The sequence below is a fragment of the Acinonyx jubatus genome, chromosome F2 (assembly GCF_027475565.1).
Source record: "Acinonyx jubatus isolate Ajub_Pintada_27869175 chromosome F2, VMU_Ajub_asm_v1.0, whole genome shotgun sequence".
NCBI classification, from domain to species: Eukaryota; Metazoa; Chordata; class Mammalia; order Carnivora; family Felidae; genus Acinonyx; species Acinonyx jubatus.
This window is the reverse complement of record NC_069394.1, coordinates 70838483-70864103: the sequence shown is the minus strand read 5'-3', so window position 1 is coordinate 70864103 and position 25621 is coordinate 70838483. Positions and strand designations below refer to the sequence as shown.

Genomic DNA, 25621 nt, shown 5'->3' with positions numbered 1-25621 from the left:
AGTGAAAAACTTATGTCCACACAAAACCTTGTATGCAAATGTTCATAGCTGCATTACTCACAACAGCCAAAAAGTGGAAACAAACTGAGTGTCCGTCAACTGACAGATAAACAAAAGGAGGTATATCCACACAATGGAACGCTTTCTGGCAATCAAAGTCATCAAATACGGATACAGGTTACAACATGGATAAACGAACCTTGAAAACAGCATCGTCTGGTTACTATGAAATGTCTAGAATAGGAAAGTCTACAGGGCCAGAAAGCAGATTCCTAGTTGCCTAGGGATAGGGGTAGGGGGTGAAGAGTAACTTTTTCTTTATGGGGTGATGAAACAGTTCTAAAACTAGACCATGGTAATGGCTGCACAACACTGTAAATATACTGAAGCCACTGACCTGTACAGTTTAAATGGGTGAATTTCATGATATGTAAGTTTTGCGTCAATAAAACATTTTTTTAATGCAAGAAAACAGGGGCGCCTGGGTGGCTCAGTCGGGTAAGCTTCCGACTTTGGCTCAGGTCATGGTCTCACGGTTCGGTTCACGAGTTCAAGCCCCACACTGGGGCTCTGTGCTGACCACTCAGAGCCTGGGACCTGCTTTGGATTCTGTGCCTCCCTCTCTCTGCTCCTCTGCCACTTGTAATCTGTCTCTCAGTCTCTCAAAAATAAATACATGTTACCAAAAATTAATGTAAGAAAATGGAGTCCTCTTACAACCTTTCATCATTAGTCTGTGAGGATGTGCCACTAAGATGTGATATGGCCATCCTACAACCCTGAATGAACATTTCCAGGAAAGGGCCAAAGTCCTGAAATGACTTAGCAGGAAAACAAAGCAGCTGGCCCTTCAAAACACGGCTTAGCAGCTGAATTAACCAACCCAGGAGCTGCCTTTTAGAACTTTTCACAACGTGGAAGGAAAAATGTCCGACGCTTTCTGAGTTGCAAGGTGCTCCTCTAAAAGGGATATAGGATGCTGAACAAAAGCACTCCCTTGGTTTCTGACATCAAATCTTTTAGATGTACACACAGCCAAATAACTTAATACATAAAAGAAAAATTTTATTTCAAGTCAAATTTGGGGTTCTGGTAGACAAAATGTAGCATTTCTTGAAAAGTAAAATTATGTCTAAGAACAGACAAAAGTATATTGAGCTTTGTGCTCTGATCTAGGGCTTTTCAGAAAATATTCTAAGACACATTTTCTATATCATCATTTTTAATACCCTGAAATATAAAGACATGAGGCACGGAAACCGGTTATCAGCAAGCAGAAAATGTATCATCAGCTAAAGCAATTTTAGGAGTGTAAATCTAGTCCTAAATCTTATACTCACATTAATATTTCTTAATAATAAGCAGTGGATTTTATTATTAGTTTATTGTTGAAGTAAGCAGCTTAGTAAGTTTCAAGGATAGATTAATTATTGGTGTGGATAAAGAGAACATATGCTACCACAATCGCTACAATCATAGTATGTAAACGGGTGGCCATTACCTAGGATTAAGAATATAATTTCCCCTTGGTAAAATACTGCATGATTAAGCTTACTCAGGAACATTACATATTCCTATGATACCAATAAGCAGTAGTGACAGGATACCAAATGAAAGTTGTAACTGTTTTCTCATCACATTGCACGAAGAAAAGATACAGCGTGCTCTTTTATATGAACTCATTTAGCTGGAGTCAGATTCAAATAGATACGTAAGTAAACAGTATCAGCTGCTCTAGTAAATGCTGAACGGTGGCCTCCCTTCTGAGTTGCCGATCTGCATTTCTAGCCTCTTCCTGGGCATTTCCACTTGGATGAAAGGCAGCTGTCCAACTCAAAACATATCAAAGTATACACCAGGATTTTCCACCAAAACCATCCCCCTTTCTGGCATTCCTCTAAGAGGCCCACCATTTTTCCAGCTATGGAGGCTCAAATCTTAGAGGAATCACGGACTGCTCCTTTCACCTGATCTCCAAACAAGCTAGCAAAACTCTTGGTAAGCTCTGAATGCTCTCTCCCCACATCATTTCTCACACTCCCTTCTTTTTTTGTCAAAGCCGACGACATCCTAGGTGACGTCATGACTTCCCCAAAGCATCACATGACTGATCGATGAAAATGATTACATTTCACTAGAAGTACCGTTTTGAGAAGGAAAGTGATTTCTGCGTATTTTGTCACCGGTGTGTTGTCCCTAGTACCTCAGACTGCCTGCAACTCATATAGTAGGTGCTCAACAAATATTTGGTGAATGCATGAAAAAATGTGTAACTGTGAAATGCAGAACAGTGATCCCCACTGCCCTTAGTGAAATGCCACATATACATCACCTTTCTGACCAAAGAAAAGGATACCAATATCAACCTGACATTTAAGGGTTTCCATTCTTTGTTCCACCCTGCCATTCAAGATTATCTCCAGCTATTTAATTTCTAGATCCCCTAAACTCCAGCTACAATACATTACTATAAAACAGCCATATGTATGGTACACATATACAGAATTTAGGTTTAAATAACCATATATACGTATTATTAAATTACCGTGAAATGCAATGGAGAAAACCAAGTAGGTTAAAGAAAGCTAAAGTCAGCCTCTCTGCTTATGTGACATCTGAATAGAGACCCAAAGGTGCTGAAGGAGCAAGTTAATGGCTACTGGTGGAAGAATATTCCAGACAGGGGAATTGCAAGGACAAAATCCCCCAAGTGGGAGAAGGTCCCAACTGTCCTATTTACGTCCTCAGAACCTGGGTACGATGCCTAGAACTTTACCATCTATTATTTCACTCACTTATTTATATTTATTTAGAGCCCTCTCTATGCCAGGAACTGAGAGTCTATCAGAAATCAAACTTCCCAATGTGAAAATTCCTCCAATTCATCTTTGAGTTCAACTGTATAACAATCTCAACCAATCTCAAATTCAGCATGACTTTGGTTGGCCTTGACATCTTTGCTTCAATTCCCTTTCCCTCCTGGCATCCCCATGCCATTTCTTAATACACAGTGCTCCCCAGCCTCCCGCTCAAAGTCTCCATTCTTTTCTTTTTTTTAGTGTTTATTTTGAGAGAGAGAGAGAGAGAGAGAGAGAGAGAGAGAGAGAGAGAGAGAGAGAAGGCACACACCAGGGAGGGGCAGACAGAGAGAAGGAGAACAGGAATCCCAAGCAGGCTTCATGCTGTCAGCACAGAGCCCCACACAAGCCTTGAACCCATAAACAGCGAGATCATGACCTGAGCTTAACCGACTGAGCCACCCAGGTGCCTGTCCATTCCTTTTTTGACAAGTGTGACATGAGGTACATGCTTACTATTATCCACCCCCAAATTATAGTATTTGGTCAGTCCAATTTTATGTCTACTATCTTCCCCAATGCCCCCCGCTCCCTGCCCCCCCCAAAAAAAAGGCTGGGAAAGAGAGGCAAAACAATCTGCCATTATCTCAAATCTTTGTCCCCACAGGATTCAATATTTATTCAGTAAGGGATGCAACCGAGATGTTTCTGATATTAGACTCAAATAACAAAGGATAATTCTTCCTATAAAGACGGTTCAAACTTGACTGGAACCTAGTTCTCCAGAGCCTTTTGGCTCAGCAGAGCAGTAACCCCCATAACACAAGTCCTAATAACCTAAAACAAAATGCTGTGTTGTCTGCACAAATATGGTTTTCACGACAAATTCACAATGAAATCTCTAATAAAATTCAGACATATAGAAATATAAATATCCGTGTAATTTGATGCATCTTCACTTATGGTTTTCCTCGTCAATATGCTATTTCTGCCACATTCTTTAGTTTTTAAAATCCAGCGAGTTCTAAGGGCCATCAGGTGCACTGACAGCGCATGGACATCCATGTTAAAAAATAACCTGGCCAGAGGAAAGGAGGAGAGACTCCAGGAACAGCCACTGCCAAGAGCAAGCCTAGCGATTCCAAGGAGCACAGAGATCAAGAGAAACGTCTCTTCCAAAACAACACCCAAAAGGAGAGGCTCTCCTGGATGCTGCCTAGGAAACCCGGGCAGAAATACATGTGACCCTGTGAGGATCAATACAGTCAGACCATCAAGCTAAAAGGAGGGGATGAAAATTCCAAAGCTGAAAATTCTTTCCCTGCGAAAACAAATCAACTCCAACTAACAGGAAACACAAACTAAACTCTGGTAATCCTCAGTTTGAATTCACTTTTCTGTTGTGTGGAGAAAGATCAGCCCTGCTTTCATTAAGACTCACATTGTGTGAGGCTTAGTAGGACTTCAAGTGCTTTTCTCTCTTCACCTTCTCTATAGCTGAGAGCATCTTTACAACCTTTCAAGGAACTGCTGCCCCAACTCCTGTTGGTTTTTTTTACCTAATTTGCGAGTATTCTGGGATTAAAAACAATATGGATTGAAATGAGTCAAGTGACACTTGTATTAATTCAAATGTATCAGCCTCTCTCCACCATGGTACCTCGCTTTCTGACTCCCTGATTTTCCGATTCGTTGTCCCGTGACTATTTCAGCTACAGAAGGTCCACTTCTCAGCATCACACTGGCCTTTTCTCATCGCTCGCCAAGCCCCAGTGCACCTGTCCTTTACGACATTCCTGCATCCGCCTCTCCTTTTTTCGTATCGTTTTTATCCTGCAAACTCCTACCCAATCGTCAGGGCCCAGCTCCAATAACCGTTCTTTTCCACAGCCCTCCCTGAGTCCAGCAGAAAGCCACTATTCCGTGGTGTCGGTTCCCTTTTAGATGTCATCATTTTTCATAGGCCTGTCACTCTGCTGGGAACATGAACCTCTTCTAGACCTGGATTATTTTTCATTTATTGTTAAAGGTCGGCACCACACCCAGCAGCAAACACACAGCAGCTGCTCCCTAAATGCGTTTCGAATCACTTTTCATTTAACCTTTCTGCTGTTATCTCTTCACGTGTTTTTATCTTAATCCAACCTCTTCCCACCAGACTACAGAATCACTGCACACAAGTATTGTCGTCTTACATGCTGTGTATCTCACAGGGTTTGGTACTTGACAGGTGTTTGTGAACCGAATGGGAGGTACCAGTCCGCCATCCTGCCTTCCTACGAGACTCAAAACCCAGTAGTACCTTTCTTTTCACTTGCCCATGGGGAAAACAGTGCCTCAGAGAGAAAGCCTCAAAGGAGGCAACCCACTGGAGCTCAGCTGAGGAAACAGTAACATTACTGTTACTAACAGGAGACATTACTAATGGCACAGCCTTTATTCCACTAGACCCAAGTCCTTGACCGATACAGGCAAGCTCAAAAACAGCAAGACTGGGAGCAGAGTTAAAGCACGTCATGGCTGATAAGCTAATTAGAAACAATGCCCACTGATAAAAATCTGTGATTACTTGTTCTCCATGACAAGGTGGATAAGTGACATTTGTTCTTAAAAATTACTGAGAATAGTTCCAGCACCGTGCAACCCAAATTCGGAATAGGATTAATGACTTAAGCCTTGGACTTAGGTCACAATTTGGGGGAAGTAAAACAGCTCTTTTTATAAATACATTTATATCTTTGGTTTAAACAACTGGCCCAAGCTGAGATGCTACGTTGGGCAGAAACCCCCCCACGTAGGTTAGAAAGAAAAAAAATAAATCCTGCACATGCATCAAAATCCTCGCTGACTCCATCTCCCAGCTCCTTCTAGAAAGGAGGAGACTGTGCGACTGTCTTAGGTACAAAGGAGCAGCTAGCAAAAAGGGAGTTGGTCCCAGATGATTAAAATGAACAAACCAGAATAAAAGGAAACCACACTCTCGCCGCTGATTCCCAAACGGAGTTGGTCTCTTGCTCCAGGGCCATCAAATGTTGAAGGATAACTGGGAGAATTTTTAAGAGTCTGTCTTAGGGGCACCTGGGTGGCTCAGTCGGTTAAGCGGCCGACTTCGGCTCAGGTCATGATCTCACGGCCCGTGAGTTCGAGCCCCGCGTCGGGCTCTGTGCTGACAGCTCAGAGCCTGGAGCTGTTTCGGATTCTGTGTCTCCCTCTCTCTGTCCCTCCCCCATTCATGCTCTGTCTCTGTCTCAAAAATAAATAAACGTTTAAAAAAAAAAATTTTTTTTAAAAAAAAGAGTCTGTCTTATCAACAGGAAATGCCTCTTCCCTGTTGCCTGTTCCTAGAAAGAGGGATTTTGCCTCAACAAGGCTGGCCTTCCTCTCCGCTCTTTCAACTAACCCCTTCCTCTTTTTTCTTTTCCTTTTTGAAATGAGAGCTACCCTTAGAGAGCAGGCTAATACACCCTGCCACCCGCCCCTTGCCTGTAACTAGGTGGGCAGAGCCTTTTCCTTCTATGCTACGTCTCCAGTATAGTTTTATTCACAACAGAGGTAATGTTTTGTTCTCCATTTGATGACTCTAATAATGCCCTATTTCTTACTTGTTCAAAACCCAGGCTGGAGAAAGGGATCCCTTTATAGATCTCCTCAGAGAACTCATCAATTTAGAGAACTCATCAAGGAACGTTCACGAGAAATACATTAACTCTGAAGCCAAATAAATTGGTTCCACTGAATAAGCTCTATCAACCAGAGCTCTAAGTGACTCGTTAACTGGGTTTAGAGAACATGCTTGCCTCAGGGCCCCAAGTGAACACATTAATTGATGAAAAAAGGTCCATCTTTCATCTGTCGGGTCCTACAAGCATAAATGTCTTCCTTCTATACTTAATGTGTATATTAACAGTTTAAAATCTGGGTTTCTTTTTTTCTACTCAAGGCTTCTAAAAAACAAAAAACAAAAAACCCGAGACAACTATACTATCATAAATTACATTTACATACACTGCAGCTAATTATGCCCTTAAAATGCTTTTACAAAGTACTTTAAGCGAACACCAGATTGTGTTTAAACCACCATATGAGATACTCAGTGCGTGGTGCCTCCAATATTACACCATTAATTTTTACAGCCTCTCCCTAAGTTCCATAAGGGTTAAGTACAACTGTATTATCTTTATGTCCCAGCAAAGGAATTGAACTTGAATGGCTACAAAGAAGTCCTATAGCAAATACCATGGTGAGCTGGAATCCGAGTGGGGCTTTCTCTGATGGAGAGTACCGATCACCAGAGCAGGTTTCATTCTGGGAAACCACGGCACCAAAAGTTCCAATTTCCCACAGGGTCCATGGCCCAACATTCTAGGATTCCATAGTGAGTTCCTGTTGTGCGTAACACGAAGAAGCTAAAAGGAGACATGTTTTCAAGCACAGCAAAGCTGTGGCCAGGGCACAAGCACGATTATCTTACCAATACCACTGTGCCATTTTAAGCTGTCATTCTTAAATACCAAAAACAAACAAACAAGCAAAAAACCCCACACCTTATGTAGTTTCTATACTAATTAAGATCTTCTGGAATTAAAAATCTTTCAATAGTCTCCCATTCAATTAGAAGTTTTATCATGCCAATACTCACCTGACACAGGAAATATTTATTTTTCACTACAAAATAGACTGGTGATATAAATTCTACTGCATGTGCATGCACCATAATCATAAAAACATGTCTCAGGGAACATATTGACTAGACTTGTAGAGGACAATATATTCAAGTAAAGGGTGGAACAGGGGTTTCAAAGAAAACAAAAGACTTTTTTCTCCATTCATATTCCATGTAATAACAACAAAAAAAAGCCTTTTGTTTTCCCCTTAGGAACTTTTCACTAGATTTTTTTAAAATAATTTTTTAAAGTTTATTTATTTATTTTGAGATAAAGAAAAAAAGATAGAGTGGGTGAGGAGCAGAGAGAGGGGTGGGGAGAGAATCCCAGGCAAGCTCTGCCGTCAGCACAGACAGAGCCCTGTCTGGGGCTCAAACTCACAAACCATGAGGTTACGACCCGAGCCGAATTCAACAGTCCAACGCTTGACCAAATGAACCACCCAGGTGTCCCTTAACTAGATTTTTACCATCACAATCACAATTGCCCCTTGATGTCCCCCCATCTCTTCCTCATGGTAGGAATAATAATAATAATAATAATAATAATAATAATAATAATAATGGAATAATGACAACTTCCTAATATACTAAAAGGTTTACTCCTTGCCAACTTTGGAGCTACTTTTGAACCCTCTTCGTAGACAGGAACATCTGAAGAGGTTTACTACCTTGCCCAAGGTCACAGAGCTTGGCTCTGAATCTTGGATTTTCTGATGTACCGGCCTAAACTCTCACCAACCCCAGCACACTGACCCCTCCCCACCCCATCCCACTGGTAATCTATAGGTAGGTAATGGGGCAGCAGCACTGGCCCGGGGGTTCTAGCAGCTTTTCAGAATCTAGACCTTTCCTAACTTGCCCCCCCCCACCATCAAAACTTTCCTATCCTGTGTCTTGCTGATTCTAATTTTGTTAGGTTATCGCAGTTAAATTAACCCTGTGGCAGAGTTACACCTGACACAGTGCCTTTCACATACTAGTCAATAAATGTTTTGTTTGGTTGATAATCATTTACCTTTCAAATAATATATTTGCTTTCTAGTAAGTATCTTCAAAACCTTCCTATAATTAGCTTCTAATAGCCTGAGTTTGCATACTGCATAGACAGAGTAGAGGGGATAAGGCCCTTTAACACTGATTTGAAAGCTCATCAATTTAGGGGGAAAGGGGAGAGGAGATAAATTGCATACAAATGCATTTGCACTCCTCCCAGTGCAATAAACTCCACTGGCTGTCTTTGACACTCATCGTTGTATCCCTATCACTTAGCCCAGAGCCTGAGCAGTAGATTCCCAAGAAACACTTGATTGGATGCATGGATGCATGGATGCATGGATGCATGGAAAAACAACAGATGAATAAACTGATGAATAGATGGAAAGGAGTTAAAGGTGGCTGCTTGGTTACGGACTATATATTTAAATCAGAGTCTATTTCTTACCTGAAGACGCATTAAGAGATCTATTTTACTGTAGAATTTATATCTGTTAGAACCCAATTTAAAATATTTTCTTCTTGCAAGTCTATAAATTATTTATACCTATTACACCTGTAAACTAATTATACACCATATACATTTACAGAAACAATTTTCCATTTTGCACAAATTTGCCTTACTTGTAAAAATATACATATAAATGATTCTTCCAAATTTAGTTTGCCGAAAACATTGTATACATCTTCAAACAACAACAAAGAATAATCTACTAAAAGAAATAGTTGCAAATATAAAATGAAAGGTAGCTTCAAAGACGACTCAAAGGTCAAACTGGCCTCGTGCACTTCTATTTCTAAGTGGGAATGGAAGACTGCCACATCATGTGGTACAGCGAAAAGAACATTTCTGTTTGCTCAACACTGTAATTTATTTTCTATTCAGTAAACTGTGAAGTTTCTACTCTAAATACATTTTCATAAATGAGAAAATAAACATGCTAAATCAAAGCAGGAACTGTGATTTTTATGTAGTAAAAATGCAAGTGTTCACCAGAATTCAGGAAACATAAAATTTGTTTTTATTTATCTTTTTTTTTTTACCCAGATATGAGAGGGAGTTTCCGCAATTATGACCACAGAGAGGCCACAGCACAAGGTTCTAATTCCTTCATCTGTTTTTCCGTGACGCTCAATCTGCTAGCCCTGTGGAATATTCCAGGATGCCAAATTATAATCATAACAATCATATGTACAATTTGTTCCTTTTTTCTGATCAAAATAATACAATTTCCCAAAGAAGCTGAACATTCACACTTTGAGTCATTTCCTTTAGTATCAGTCTTACCTCCTCTTTCCCTTTTTTCTTCTAAAGCAACCTCAATCCAAAGTATTAACTACCACTACAAATACAATCTCAAACTGGGGTTGATTTTTCTAGGAATAATGGGCTTTGGAAAGTGGGTGGTTGGGGGGGGGGGGGGAGCACTCCTTGGAGAAGTCAGATAATAGGTCTTGTGACCCCTGCCATTGCCTGAGCTAGTCCCCTTCTTCTCCAGACCTTGGTGAGCACCCCAGCAAAACGGAGGGACTATCTCATCCATTACATCCACGCCGGTTCTCGGGGGCAGCAAGGGTCCCAACCTTCATGACCCCACACTGCTATACCTTCACAAAACCACTCTGAATTTTGTCTTCACAGCCAGTAAGGCCAGGGGACCATGCCACAGCTTCAGCACAGTCCTATGCAAGGCGACAACACTCCCATCTCTGAATGGGGGTGCATGCACACATACAAGACCCTCTCAGGCATGTTGGTGGGGGGGGGGAGGCAGGGAGACAAAGACTGTTGTGTTGTCTCATCGATCTAACCCATTAGAGAAAAGACCAGCAGCAGAGGATGACTCTTTTTTAAGTGGAATATTTAATTAACTAAAATACCCCCTCTTCCACCCGGGCCATACATTATGGCTTCCACCAAGTTGCCCTGTGACCCTTAATCTTTAGGATTTCTCCTATGTTAAACAGGAGTTTGTGCTGGGTGATCTCTGAAGTTCCTTTTAAAAATAAATTATTTAACTATATATCTTATAGATCTAATCTCATCATATTTTTCTCACTGAAGTCAAGGGAAGTCTCTATTTCGGAAGCGAGTCACAAACACGAAGCTCTATTTGAGACATCCGTGGGAATAAAGTAACTTGAACAGATCCCCCCGCCTTTCACTGTTGACCATGAAAACTCTTCCTGGTGCTCCCCAGAGCCCGGAAAATTGACAAAGGCCTTTCAGTCAGGCAAATATACGAGCATGCAAATAGCTTAGGAAAAGCAAAAGGCCTGATCATTTTTACTAAAAGAAAACTTAAATGGTAGACACTAGTATTTGCCTGAAAAGAAAAGAAAAGTACAGGATACACAGAAGACCCGGGACTTGGAGAGTGGAGAGTGGAATATTCAGAACTGGTACGGTATCAGGAGACACACTGTTCAAAATGTTCTGTTGGCCTGGGGCGCCTGGATGGCTCAGTTGGTTAAGCATCCAACTTCAGCTCAGGTCATGATCTCACAGTTCGTGAGTTCGAGCCCCGTGGTGGCCTGTGTGCTGCCAGCTCAGAGCCTGGAGCCCGCTTCTGACTCTGTGTCTCCCTCTCTCTCTGCCCCTCCCCCGCTCACACTCAGTCTCTCTCAAAAATAAAAAATTAAAAAAACATTAAAAAAATGTTTTAACAAATGTTCTGTTGGCCTATTTCACAACCAAGGCCTAGACTCTTCACAACTAAAGAGTCCTGCTCTGCACAAACTTTTTTTTTTTTAATATTTACCTAATGCACCCAACTTCCCATAAATAGCTGGTATGTGGCTCAATTACCGCTGAGTCCTTTCGGAGAATACAGAGCAATAGCTTCTCTTTAAATATACAAGATAAAAATAAGAATCTGTCCTACAACATGCTCTTCCTTGGTAATTCACTCTCAAATTACAAACTTTTAGGCCCAGAGGGCAAGAAAGACCCGCCCGCCATGCATGACCTCCCGCTGGTCTGTGGGCAGGACCAGTGCCCTTCCTGACAAGACTATCATTCATCTATAGTGAAATGAGAAAACAGAACTAAGGTTACGAGTTTTTTAAAAGCTAAGTCTGTTCAACTTACAGGTCCGTGTTCATTCTCAGACTGTATCCTTCCTACACTCAGCTACTAAAGATAGGTTCTCTCTATGAAATGATGAGGACAGTATAGTTAATAATGTTCGTATTTAAAAAAAAACAAAACTTGGCCACACTACCTGTTTCCCCATCCTCTAATTTTTTTTTATTTCATGGTTCCTAAAATCTAAATGCCTGGGAAGCACTCTTCCATGGAAGTATTAAAGTAGCAACTCATGGGTGAAGATCAATCATAATTTACCAAGAGTTCTACGGACCACAACGTTAGGCTACTTGAAGTAGAAAAGCAGCTGAGAGTCTTCTTAGACAAGTGGCGGAAACAGAACACACAGCCTGAAAGTTAAATGGGACCCTAAATACCTAGCAGTTCCTCCAGTGGTTAGATCTGTAACAAAAATTAATGTGAATGGAATAAATTATCCTTATGGTATGGTGATGAACGCAATATACCGCTATGGCAAAATGACAACATTCTTACAGGATTCAAGTTGGACTTCAAGAGCCATGGTATCTAATGATGTCTAAAGAGAATATGAAGGTTTTGCAGTCACCAGAAGGACAAAGACATAGGAATTCATTTGACTGGATCTCAGACGTCTCTGCAATCAACAACCTCCCCCTCCTGTTGCCATCTTGATTCAATACCACAATGCAAAACCTCCACACGTTAAGTAAGAGAATTCCAGCTGGTAGACATGACTCAGACATTTCTAAGGATGTAGTTAACATGTACAAACTCATTAGGTGTTCAGCTAACAGGAAGAAAAGTGCAGCACAATTTACTTTTCTCTTGCTAAGGCACTGTCCTCTAAGCACAAACCTGGAGTATGAACAGCAGAATTCAGGTTTACGAGACGAAAACAGCAAGAATGTCAGACGCTGTGGGAGCTCATCTGTGTCTCAAAACTAAGAAGTTCAAGAAGGAAAAGCAGAAATGGTGTGCCTTATCCACCCCACTTAGCAAAAGAGCTGCAGTTTAAACTGTCTGAAGTCACAAACTGTGTTAATATTTGAAGGGATGTGGGTGCTGGCTACCAGTACCATCAAAAACCTTCAGAATTGTTTTTACTGTATATGTTCATAACTTTAAAAAGTTAGTGGGGAGACTGATGAATGACTGTTAGAAGCCATTCTTATGTTTCACGTAAGACACGTGGTCAATATTTGTTTGTAGTGTTTAGTAAGCCATTCATTTCAGGTTAAGTGAAATCAATAAAAGGAAAGTATGTATAGATAGGTGATCTGGAGATTAAAGTTAGTCTTAAAGTATAAATAAAATATGGAAAGTATCTTTAAGAAACATTATTTTAATAACACGCCCAAAAGGGTACTGGATACCCTCGCTCTCCACTGTCCTATTTGCCATGCCCTTGTGCTCCAGGTGGCCTGCGAGGGCAGTTCAGGACCAGGGGACCAGTGGCAAGTCACCTACCTATCTCCACATCAGCCATCTCATTCCCTCTTGGACTCTTCTACAGGGAGTGTCTCTCTTCTCTCTTTCAGCACACCGTGTGTGAGCCCCCTCCCCCGGAACACCCAGCTCAGTATTCACAACCACCATTAAAACAAAGCAAAACAAAACACATAAACAGAAAACACGTGGCTTATAGATCTCTCCCTCTGCTCCTGCCCACTCACGCTCCTGCATTTATGCGCTCCATGGGATACAACACTACACAAACATCGGATGGTGATGCAAATATTTTCTCTAGGATTGGATCAGGGATAATCTGGGGTAACAAAGAGTATAAATATTATTCATCACCTATTTTGGAAAAATTACAGCAAGTAATTCCATTACCCTAAATATAAATATTTCTGCAGAAACAAAGCCTATCAGAATTTAATCTTCACTCAAAACAAACCATTACCTGTGCTTAATGGACCAGAGCAGTTAAAGTGGCACCAAGTAACAGAACCAGTCTGAACATGTGGTCTGGAAATGCTAATCCACTGCAGAGCAACGAACACACACCACTGACTCCCTTAATCTAATCAAGCTTTCTGAAGGCTGTAAATTCCGTGTGTTGCAAGCAAAGCCACTAAGTTCTCACCTACAAGTTGCTGCCTACCCAATTACTCCCATCTGTCACTAAATTTTTTTATATCACACTACGTCTTTGAAGATGGGTTGAGAGGAAGTGATGAAACGGTCTTTCAATCTCGAAGAAGAGGGCAGAGCTGAGGCACTGGCCGTCCACTGTTCAACCTGCCCCTCACTCTGCCCTCCACTACCCTGCAGGTTTAACTGTTTTGGACTGTTTTGTGCCCTCTCTCCTCTCTGATGCATCCTGGTGTGTACTTTTCCTTGTCACATTGGGTGAGGACAGCACAGTAGCCAGAGGTGACACAAAGACACAGCAGAACTGTTTTCAGGTGGTGGAAGTCAGACGATGTCTGTAGGCACTGAGAAACACAGCGCTTAGAATGGTAACGTCTGAAGACCCAACCTTCCCCATCAAGGCCTTAAAGGAGCTGCCCTCCATTACGGTCCTCCCGATCACAAACTCAGGTGCTGCTCAACATACTGTTTTCCCTCCATCCTTAAAATACTTAATATTTCACTTTTAAGACTTGAGTCTTTTTTAATGAAAGGGTTATCCTCAGATTCCAAAGGGATTTTTTTTGAATTTTACTTATTTGAGAGAGACAGAAAGCGAGGAGGGGATGGGCAAAGAGAGAGGCAGGGAGAGAATCCCAGGCAGGCTCCGCACTGTCAGCGCAGAGCCCAACGTGCGGCTCCAACTCAAGAAACGGGAGATCGTGACCTGAACCAAAATCAACAGTCGGACACTTAACCCAGGCGCCCCCGAAGAGACTTTTTAAAAATGATAATTAGGGGCGCCTGGGTGGCTCTGTTGGTTAAGCGTCCGACTTCGGCTCAGGTCATGATCTCACCATCCGTGAGTTCGAACCCCGTGTCGGGCTCTGTGCTTACTGCTCAGAACCTGGAGCCTGTTTCAGATTCTGTGTCTCCCTCTCTCTCTGACCCTCCCCCATTCATGCTCTGTCTCTCCCTGTCTCAAAAATAAATAAAACGTTAAAAAAATTTTTTTAAAAAATGATAAAGTAATATCAAGAAGGCCTTCCTCTACCTTCATTCTTTGAAATACAAATATCACTTCCATAAATTATACAGTAGTGATTTCTAGTCAGTAGGCTGGACCAGACACAGTGTCTAGCCATGTTCAATTCCATACTTAATTAAGGATGCGTGCAGTTGCGAGCAAGGAGAGAACTGTGGGTCCTTATAGAAAGAAATATAAACAAGGCCTGGACCAACAGGGACATCACCTGCATTTCACAGAGACATACCTAGCAGTGGATTAAATGATGGGTATGAAGAAAAGAATGAGAGGGAGACGTTTTCCTCAGGAGCTGTCTTAGCCACCTTGGGCCCAAGTTACCACGGATGGCGTGACTTTCAACAAACACTTATTTCTCACAGTTCTGGAGATTGGGCAATCCAACGTCAAGAGGCCAACAGATCTGACGTCTGGTGAGGACCCACTTCCTGGCTTATCGACAGCCATCTTCTTGTGTCCTCATGCGGCAAGGAGCAGAGAAAGCAAGCTCTCTCTGGACTCCTATAAGGGCACTAATCCCGTTCATTAGGACTCTACCCTCCTGACCTCATCGAACCCTAATTACATCCCAAAGCCCCCACTTCCTAATACCATCATATTGGGGGTAGAGTTACAATATATGAATGGGGGCCACAAATACTTCAGTCCATAACAGGAACCCATAGGATCAGTGAGAAAGACACCGTAGGCACTAAAAGTTATGACCCATGAGTGCCATGGCAGCAATCGGTCAAGTACACCTGGAACACAAAAGAGGGAGAACTCATTCTGCTTAGGGAAGGAACTCAGAAAAACTCCCATGGAAGAAATGATACATCCACTAGGTATTGAAGAAGCAGCAGGAACCGAGTAGGACAGTAAGTAAGGAGGGAATTCTTCAGACAAAATGTCTAAAAATCTCTAAATGCCTAGGGTGAATAAAACCAATTTACCAATTTTAATCAGAGCTCAACTAGACTTTTGGCTAGTGCTGAGGTGCCCCCAAAAGTTACTGGTTTTCAGTTTATCATGTATTTATGGCATCTACAAAACTGACCTAGTGAATCTGCAGAGACAGCAGAATTTTTAGAACAGTACCAATGCTGAAAGGAAACTTTATTAGTGTAGATTACCTTTACAGCCAGTTGCCCATGTGCATCCTTCAAGCTCACCAAAGTTCTTGGGAAGCGTCATCTGCTGCCCTGAGCTTACGTTTCTGTAAATACTTTATCATTTTAATATAAATTGATAAAATCCAATTGATGTGCAACTACTTCTAAACTAAACCATTCTCAGTAAATCATTGAACACTGTACATGAACAGTAAGAGTTTTATAAGAGGATTTGTTATTCTTACCTCCATGGGAAAAGCTTTGAAATTAACTGTGTGCTCAGAACCGCGCTGGTTTTCTCTCCCCCAATGAAATCTAACTTCATACAGTTCAAATTCATGCCCTTGAGGCAATGGACCTCCTGATAGAACTGAAAAAAGAAAATTAAGTTCTGTTTAATTACATCTCAAACATACTCATCAGTATAGCGTTCTAAACATGGGGAACATTTTTTGCCAGAAAGCTCTCATGAGCTCTACAGATTGAATTCATATAGCCAAAATGAGAAATATATTCTAACTGTGGGATGCGCTTACACTATCATATCGATACTAGATTTAAGTCTAGTGTTGAGGTTTCCCCAAAAGTTACCGATTTTCAGTTTATCATCTATCCACAGCATCTACAAAACTGACCTAGTGAATCTGCAGAGGCAGCAGAATTCTTACAACAGTAAGTTCAAAACTCAAGTTCAAAAACTGAAATACTTCGAAATGTTGCAGAACATCAACTTCTTGTGTCTTTCGGGTAAAGGAGTAGACGCAGAAAACACACACAGTACCTACTCTCCCTGAGACTTACATTTAGCACTGCTCAGGAGACAAGAATAGAATCTGTGCCTCAGACTGACTAATAATTTGTTATAAACCTGTCAATAAATTAAATCCATTAGAGATCATCCATTTGCACCAGACTTTCAATTTAAAAAGTGTAAGCTAACAAAATCTTCCATGAAAAGAATGATTATGGCCATATGATTTCTCAACAACAAAGTAACACTTGAAAACCTATTTACCATTTTAGAACCACAGACATGCAAGTGAAATAAAATTATGACAGAATATTAACAATGCTTAAAATGTCAACGTTTGGAAAAACGACATCAACGTTTGTTCTATGGGGGCCGTGTCTCTATGTCTTATTTCCAGATATAACCCAGAACTTTGTCCCAAACAAGAGCACTCTAAGGATGATGAAAAGTACATTTGTGTAAGAACCTGTCTCGAAGCAATAACATACTTTCCTTAAACAGTCCGTGACAGCATACGAAAAAACTTAGTTTATTACAGATGACCAATTTTGACATCAATGAAGGCTGTTTGCATTCTTCCTAAAAATAAATGTTAACTCTAAATGGTATTGGCTAAGAATTGTAAGTTATTTTTACTCTTTCAGTTAGGAAGCTGAAAAAATTTACCTCTTCCCCCAAGAAGCAGTCTCTGTGAAAGAAATTAGCATTCACGCTCGGGCCACCACTGTGAAGGAAGCAATGGTGCCCAAGGGTGAGTGCCACACAGAGGGACAGTTCTGCTGTCCATCCTTACTCTAAACCTCAAAGGAGAAGTAAGGGAGTTGGTGCAGCATTATTTGTTTGGCTGGTTCTTCATCTAATAACTTGTTCTAGAAACATGTTAGGGCTTCTGACATCCAGTACGTGTAATACAGCCAGAAGGCATAAATTAGAAGGAAGAGCAAAAGGAAAACAAAAGACAGAGACAGGTGCAGACGGGGAAATGCGGCTGCCACGCAAACAAGTGCTGTGAAATCCTTACCAAAAGTACCCTATAAATTCGGTTTTAAGCTTTCTACCAGCTCAAAGAAGAAAAAGAGCTATCAGCAGCAAAACACCATGATAATTTTCCAAGGGTGTACACCTCACATCCAGGGGGAAGGGAAGTGAGACACATGGTCTTTAGGAGAACACTACCTGGCGCGATTTTAACGTTTTCCTCATGCTTGGTCTTATTTGAAATCGTACAACAAATCAGAAGGGTCAGTAGGTGTTAATTATCCCCATCGACAGGGGAGAAAACGTGGCCAAGAGGAGCAAAGTGTGATCAGCCCTGGAAACCCAGCTAGCTAGCAAACTTCAGGAGCCTGGGACTCCACTCTTCTGATCCACATTGCCCACTGATACAGGACAGGGGGATCCAAATCTCTGCATCTGTTTGCAGGAACTAAAAAAAAAAAAAAACAATGAGTTCTTTAAGCTTGGATTTCTAAGCTGCAGTCCTTCTTTTGAGAACTACTACACCTCATCCTATTTTCCAGAACCATCAAAAAGAAAATGTAAATACATGGATCACAAAGGTTTACAGATGTCCCAAACTGCAGAGCAAGTGCATGGCATCGTGTCCAATAACCCATCCATGCTGTGGATGAAATGCTTCTATTTCAACCACCATGCCACAGTTTGTGAATAAAAATCATTCCTTTCCCTTGGCTGTCCAATGCTGGTCTTGAGAAAAACCAGGAAGGAAGTCTGGGCTGTACCCACTCCCAAAGGTGGAATGTACCCCACCTCCTAAACCAAAAAGAATAAATGGGAAAAAGCTTCTGGTATGTCCCGTGCCACACCTCGGCCTGCATCATCAGAACTAGAAAACATACCCCTCACCATGCATAGCTACAGCCCGACCTGAGGCCTGCTGGGGGGAGACGAGTGTTCTCTCACTCTCTACTCTTTCAATAGAAGGCAAAAATGGTCTTAGAGGAGGCTTAGCTCCACGTTGCTAAAGAAAAAGAAAGGGTAGCATCGTGAAATGAAGCACATGTGAAATGGGAAAGAGGATTTTAAAAAATCTTTCCCAAAACCTCTTTTCAGGGCACACTCTCACACACACACACACGCAGTGTTTCTGAACTGTTACAGGGCAGTCCACCAATACTCTCCTATAGAAAAGGAGGAAACAGACCTTGAGTGATTTCAGGGGACCAAAATACAACCTCCACCTGATCGATGCCTGATATTTCTTCAACAGGAATGAAAGTCTTTAGTTTGAAACTTGAGGACAGAGCTGATATTTTGACCTGTGTCTTCATAGGGAGAAATTCCAGGCCCCCAGGGGTTTATTTACTCATCCTTTCAACTAGTATTTTTATACCAGGTACCATATTAAATACTTAAGATACCCTGACTATGATAAAACCGACAAAATTCACTAGCCCCATGGGTCTTACATTCTATTGGATAAAATGCAAATCCATGCATTAATGCTGAGTATGTGGTATTTAGTCCCTACCTGGCAGGTTTGTTAGTTGTGAAGTCATTATGTTCAGTAAAATTATAATGAAACAAGAGCCTCATGGGTCTTACATTCTACTGGGTTGAAAATAAACACAAAGGAGGGAAGCATTTTGCCCAGGCCTGGTCCCCAGGGAGGGGTGACAAAGACGCAGCTTTCGGCCAGCACTCAGGCCCTGGGTACCTTTCGCTTTTGCTGCAGATGAATAATCCAAAGTGAAACCACACTAAAATCACATGGCTGTGCAAAGCCATAAAAAATGACAAAATACTGACTTCAGAATTTTATGAGGTGCCAAAAAAGCATTACCTGTTCATCCCCCAAGAATGATTGCATCTATAGACTAAAAATAAATAGTAGCTCTGTTTTACCCATTTGGCAACATCCTCTTATTCTCCCTTTTCCCAGCCTATTTTTTCATAAGGAAACTAGTCATACCAAAAGCGGTATACTCTCCTTACATTTATGTGTATCAAATTTTGCTGAGTGATATTCTGTCACCACGTGGCAGGTTTATTAGTTGTGATGTCATTATGTTCAATAAAATTACACTGAAACAACATGAAAGTCACACTGATGACACATTGCATTTCCTTAGAATAGCACACTCGTGGAAAGAATATAAAATAAACGAATGCAATTGCCACCGTCTGCATTTTCTCTAACAGGCATGGCTATTATGTTTATCCACATAAAAAGTGCTCCTTTCAGAAGCCTCTGCAGAATTTGAGAATCCCATAAAGACATGATATAGAAGCATTTACCCAAGTCCAACTAAGCTTCCACAATCCTCTGCCGAAAACAAATTTTCCAGACAGTTCAAAGGCTATTGATCAAGGCTTATTCCCCCTCATTTCATTTGAGTTTAACACACGTTTTGAGATACACTCCATGCCCGGCCCCGTGCTGACCACCAAGAATCTCAAAAGAAGGACATAGGCTCAGGGCTAGCAAGACATTCTCAGTGCTTCGTGAACTTAATACTGTAGTTTAAACAGATTACATCAAAAGCAGTAAGAGAAAGCGCCAAGGAACCGGGAGGATACCAAGCAAGAGCCACGCCAAAACCAACAGGGCGTCAGAAAGTCATGGAACGCTTTCCAGAGGAGATAACTAAGCAGAGTCTGGAAGATCAAGCCGAGAGAAGTGAGCGAGTACATTCCAAGCGGACAGAAGAGGCTGAGAAAGCCTGAGTGTGTTTCAAGAGAAAAAAGGTAGGCTTCAAGATGTGAGCCCCGGGAGGGGACTTGTAGGCTGTACCTAAGAGCTGGAGTTTATCACAGAGGGAATCACCGATAGCTTTTAAGCAGAGAACTAATATTTTTTTGCCCTTTAAAATATTACTCCCATACCTTCCTGCACAGTGGACCATCAAAGGACAAGCCTAAGTGGCTGGCCGTCCCAGCTCAGGCAGACACGGTGAGGCCAGGAGACAGAGCCTACCAGAGCCTTATCTCCAACACGGAGGGAAACCCATGTTAATGGTCCCTGATGTGTCCCCCAAAGGATCTCAAGACCCAAAGAGCTCATTCTCGACAGGTCTACCTGGACGGTGGACCATCAGAGGGCAAGCCTAACCGGCTAGCTGTCCCAAGAGAAGAGCCTGCCAGAGTCACATCTCCAACATGGAGGGAAAGCCATGTTAATGGTCCCTGATGTGTCCCCCAAAGGATCTCAAGACCCAAAGAGCTCATTCTCGACAGGTCTACCTGGATGGTGGACCATCAGAGGGCAAGCCTAACCACCTGACTGTCCCAGGAGACAGAGACTGCCAGAGCCATATCTCCAACATGGAGGGAAACCAATGTTAACGTCCCTGATGTGTCCCCCAAAAGATCTCAAGACCCAAACAAACAGCTCATTCTCGACAGGTCTGAAGATTTCAGAACCTCAGTTTAATTTTAAGGAATCCAAAAGGTAGTCATAAAACATTCCAAAAATAGTATAAATTAGTTCTTTTTTAGCATTTGAAGGCTCAAATGCAAAAATCAATTATTTTATGGTCTTTAGCTTTTAACCTACACTTTCATTTCATATTAAAGAACAAATATCATCAGCTTTTAAGAGCGGACATAACATTGACAATAGGGGGAGGAGGCCAGTTAGGTTGCTCTGTATAAGCAAAGTGAGACAGATTAAGACAATTGTCCAGGTGATGCAAGACCCCCAAAGTTAGCTAATAGTAAGTATAATCAGAAAGAAATTCAACCCTGACATCTCTATAAATAAACGATACAGAGCCATTTCCTAAGTGCAAATAACTTAAAGATATTTTTGACAACTTCATCTTTAAATCAGCAAGGCTGTTAAGAAGCACTATAAAAAGTTGTCATGTTTTTTTTTGGAGGGGGGGAAGCGTGATTGACAATAAAAGTAATCTAATCTAAATTTAATATTGAGAATTATAAAAGACCCAGAAGTAAAATTTTCTTTATTAAGGTTTCTATAATAAGTTACTGCAAAGGGTACAAATGACCTGTCCTGATTAGCAATCTCTCCCATACTGATGGCCCGTTAAAAATGTCATTACCCTTAACACACTGTTTGTCGTAAGAAGGAAAGATTCTATTCCAGAAGCTTGGCCAGTCTCACGCTTTTTTGTGACTTAAGTATTAAACCACTCAGGCTATAGAAATCTACAGTGCTATTTTTATACTTAAGCTACTTTTCATACCGCTGTAAGATGTCTGATTTTAATCTGTGCACACTAAACATTACGATTCCTGCAGTACAGGGATTCCCGTGTCCTACAGGGAAATGGAGCCGTCTATGTGGCAGCCTCAGTAAAATGCCCCATAGTCAAGAGACAACAGGACCTGAAATGTGGTGCTCGGCTCAACCCACGTTAGAAGGCACTCTGTCACCTTGAAATATGCACAAAGGGTGAAGCACAGTGACAAGATCCAAAGTGTGGTCCAGTCACAGGGGCTCCACCCCAGCGCACGTCTCTGACGATTCCCATCTTTGCCATTTCACGGATTCAGTCACCGAAGCCCTGTGGATGGCATCTCAGAACCACCCCCCCGCCCCCGCCCCTTGTCACCCCTGCCTTTCCAATGGCACTCCCAACACAGCAGCTGCTTTGGTTAACTTAATCTCTTGCGATAACTTTCAAACTGGCTCCCGACCTCTCCCAGATCCCATCTTACTTGGTATGGCCGGGTTAATTTTCCTAAAACATAGTCTACAGACGAAAAAAAAAAAGGTTATACTCTTTACACCTGGCTCCAGATCCCTCACGAGTTTGCTCCAACACAGCCACTCCATTTATAGATTAACCTCATTTAACACGAATGAATCTTTTCTTTCAGTTATACTTCAGGATTCACTTCTCATCCAATGTCTACACCATCCCATATATCTTATGTCCTTTCTGCTTACTGCCCTCTCTCCCCATACACATTCTAATCATCCCAATCCAAATGCTCTTCAGTCTTTGTGTTTTCTGCAAATGCTACTTCCTGAGCCAATCCTCCCCTAATAATGTCAGCCAAAAATAATCTCTCCCTTACACCTATCTTTCACGATCCGCCACTGCAAACTTCTTTTTTAAATGTTTACTTTTGAGAGAGAGGGGAGAGAGAGCATGAGCAGGGGAGGCTCCGAGAGAGAAGGAGGTAAGAGTATTTGATGCGGGCTCTGCACTGAAAGTGGAGAGCCCGATACAGAGCTTGAACCCATGAACCGCGAGATCATGCGTGACCTGAGCCAAAATCAAGAGTCAGGTGCTTGACCAACTGACCCACTCAGGCACGCCCACCACTGTATGCTTCTTGAAGGCAGGGTGCAGGCCTGATTTATATTTACCCGATCCAAGAAGGTTAATACCTTACAAAAAAGGTAAAACAAAGATTGCCACCTGCACCTTGGCAAGCCAGATAAAACCAGCGTGAGAAGCCAATGCATACTGCTGAGTGAAAGAACGAAAGAAGCCAATGTAGGATCCCAACTAGATGACATCCTCAAAAATGCAGAACTACAGTGAAGGTAAAAACATACTAACACAATTCTTAGGCCCATTCCTAAATATGAATAAAGAGCCAGAGATAACTAGACATTTGAGAAGACCGCTCATCTTAAAAACAGAGACCAAACAAATAGAAGAAAGAACCCAGCATAAGCGGAGACATAGAACAGAAAAAAAGCAATAGAGGAAAGAATGGAGAAAGAGCCTGCATTTATGAAATAATTTTCAGAAGGTGTACGTGGTCAACTAAAAAAAAAAAATCATAGAATAAGCATTTTCTTATTAAAAATGTAAGAGCAGGGGCACCTGGGTGGCTCAGTTGGTTGAGCGTCCGACTCTTGATTTTGGCTCAGGTACTGATCCCATGGCTTGTGGGTTCGAGCCCCGCATTGGGCTCTGATGCTGACAGCATGGAGCCTGCTTGGGATTCTCTCTCTTACTCTCTCTCTCTCTGCCCCTCTCTCACTCAAACATTCTCTCTCTCCGTCTCTCAAATATAAACTTTAAAAAAATGTAAGAGCAGAAATGAAAATTTTAATAGACTGAATGGCATAAGTTGAGGAAATCTACCAGAGAGCAAAACAAAAAAACAAGAATATGAGGTACAAAAGAAGAAAATAAAGAAAAAACAGAAAACTTATCAATAATGTAAGAAAAGAAGGTATACTTTGACAACTAAAAAAAGTCATAGAATAAGTACCCTTTTTTTTTTCATAAGACAAAGAGCACAAGCAGGGAAAGGTAGAGAGAGAGGGAGACACAGACCCAAACCAGGTTGCAGGCTCTGAGCTGTCAGCACAGAACCCAACACGGGGCTCAAATTCATGAGCCTCAAGACTATGACCTGAGCTGAAGTTAGATGCTTAACCAACTGAGCCACCCAGGCGCCCCAGGCACAATTTTCTTAGAAGTTAAAAAGGTTAGAGCAGAAATGAAAAGTTTGATAGAAAGACTGAAAGATATAAATTGAGGAAATCTACCAGAAAGTAGGACAAAAAAACAAAACAAAAATACAACTTACAAAAGAAGAAAATTTAAAAAAGCAGAAAACTTATTAAATAATGTAAGAAAATTTCTAAAAAATGACAGACACCATTATTCTGATCAAAAGGCACACCAAGTACCCAGGACAGACACACACACGGTATCCAAACATTTAGCCCTCACATGCCCTTCTTCCCAGGAAGTTACTGGAAGATAGACCACAGGAGGGAATAAACCTAGAAACTCCCTGAAATGAGGGATCAACCTCAAAAGTGGATGCCCAGCATCCAGGAAACATGGGCTTGGACACAAGAGACCAGCAAAGGAACTCTCTAGGCATAAGGTGCAGGCAGCTGCAAGTGATGACTACAGGGCAGGCCTCGAGAGCATGCGGTCCAAAGTGGGGCAGAAGAAGGGAGGAGAGGCCTCCAAGGGAGGGTGGAAGGACCTCTTGATGATCTGCCATCTGTCAAGAGTCTGGAAATGAAATCATGAGAGATAAAGATGCAATTAAATAAATAAAAATGCATGAACTCCAGGGGAGGAAAAACTCCATATTGTTCAATAAAGGAAACAGAATCTAGTCTCAGCTGGAAACAACAGCCACACACTCATAATGATAAAAAAAAAAAATAATGCAGGGGCGCTGGGGTGGCTCAGTGGGTTAAGCATCTGACTCTGACTCAAGTCATGACCTCGTGGTCTGTGAGCTTGAGCCCTGCATCGGGCTCTGTGCTGACAGCTCAGAGCCTGGAGCCTGCTTCAGATTCTGTGCCTCTGTCTCTGTCTGCCCCTCCCCTGCTTGTGCTGTGTGTCTCTCTCTCTCTCTTTCTCAAAAATAAATAGACATTACCAAAAAAAATTTTTTTTTATTAATGCATATTCTTTAAATAAAAATTGCAATTTAAGTATACAGGGACAACAGAGGGGCAAAACCACAATGGGAGAGGAGAATAAGAGAACCAGCCTCATTCTCCATAGCAAGGAGTCCATGGAGATCTTAAATGTCAAAGCATGACAGTATATACGTATCCGTAAAGGATGAAGGAGAGACCAGGAGAAATGGCTAAGAGCTAAAAGTGGCTGTCACCAGGGCGAAAAGTACTTTTTTGCAGGGGGAAGGGTATAACCAGGCAGAGAGAGAAACATGTAGTACTAGTCAGCTATTTAAATTACAGCTATGTTCTATTTTGATACAGATAACATTTGAATTAAATAAATAAATGACAGGGTGTTCGGGGCTTACAGACTACTCCTTTGAGAAGCTCAAATATCCTAGGGGGGCAAAAATGGTCCAGACATGGTATTTTTTTTTTTTTTTTTTTTGGTTGTTACTTGTTTCTTAAGTTTGAGAAATACTAAAAAGGAGGAAACAAGGAAGAAGAAATCGTCATGGCAGCAAGGAGACAGGGCATCTAAAGGAGAAAGCTCCCTAAGGAGGCAGGAGGAAAGGGTGTGGAACATGTGTCTCCAAATTAGGCTAGGACAGCCGTACAGAGAGCTCTGCCCGGCTGGTCAGGGGTCAGAGGGGTGGAAGGTAGAGGGACCCTGAAAGGGAAAATCTTGCGGGTAGAGAGTTGAGACACTGCTTGACAGTGTCTGTTCTGGGCTAAGAGAGGGGGCCGAGGAAAATCGTGAAGGGACCAGAAGGAAATGTTAAATTCAATTCCATCACGTTAAATTGGC

The 25621-nt window shown here is 41.8% G+C and overlaps 1 protein-coding gene across 1 annotated transcript in view; it reads right to left on the bottom strand.

The window, feature by feature from the left end:
• CA8 (carbonic anhydrase 8) overlaps positions 1 to 25621 on the bottom strand; it is an 89933-nt gene that overhangs the window by 60941 nt on the left and 3371 nt on the right. Inside the window, exon 3 of the mRNA XM_027042921.2 lies at positions 15985 to 16109. Within this exon, the coding sequence (XP_026898722.1) occupies positions 15985 to 16109 (125 nt within the window). The remainder of the gene's footprint in view (positions 1 to 15984; positions 16110 to 25621) is intronic.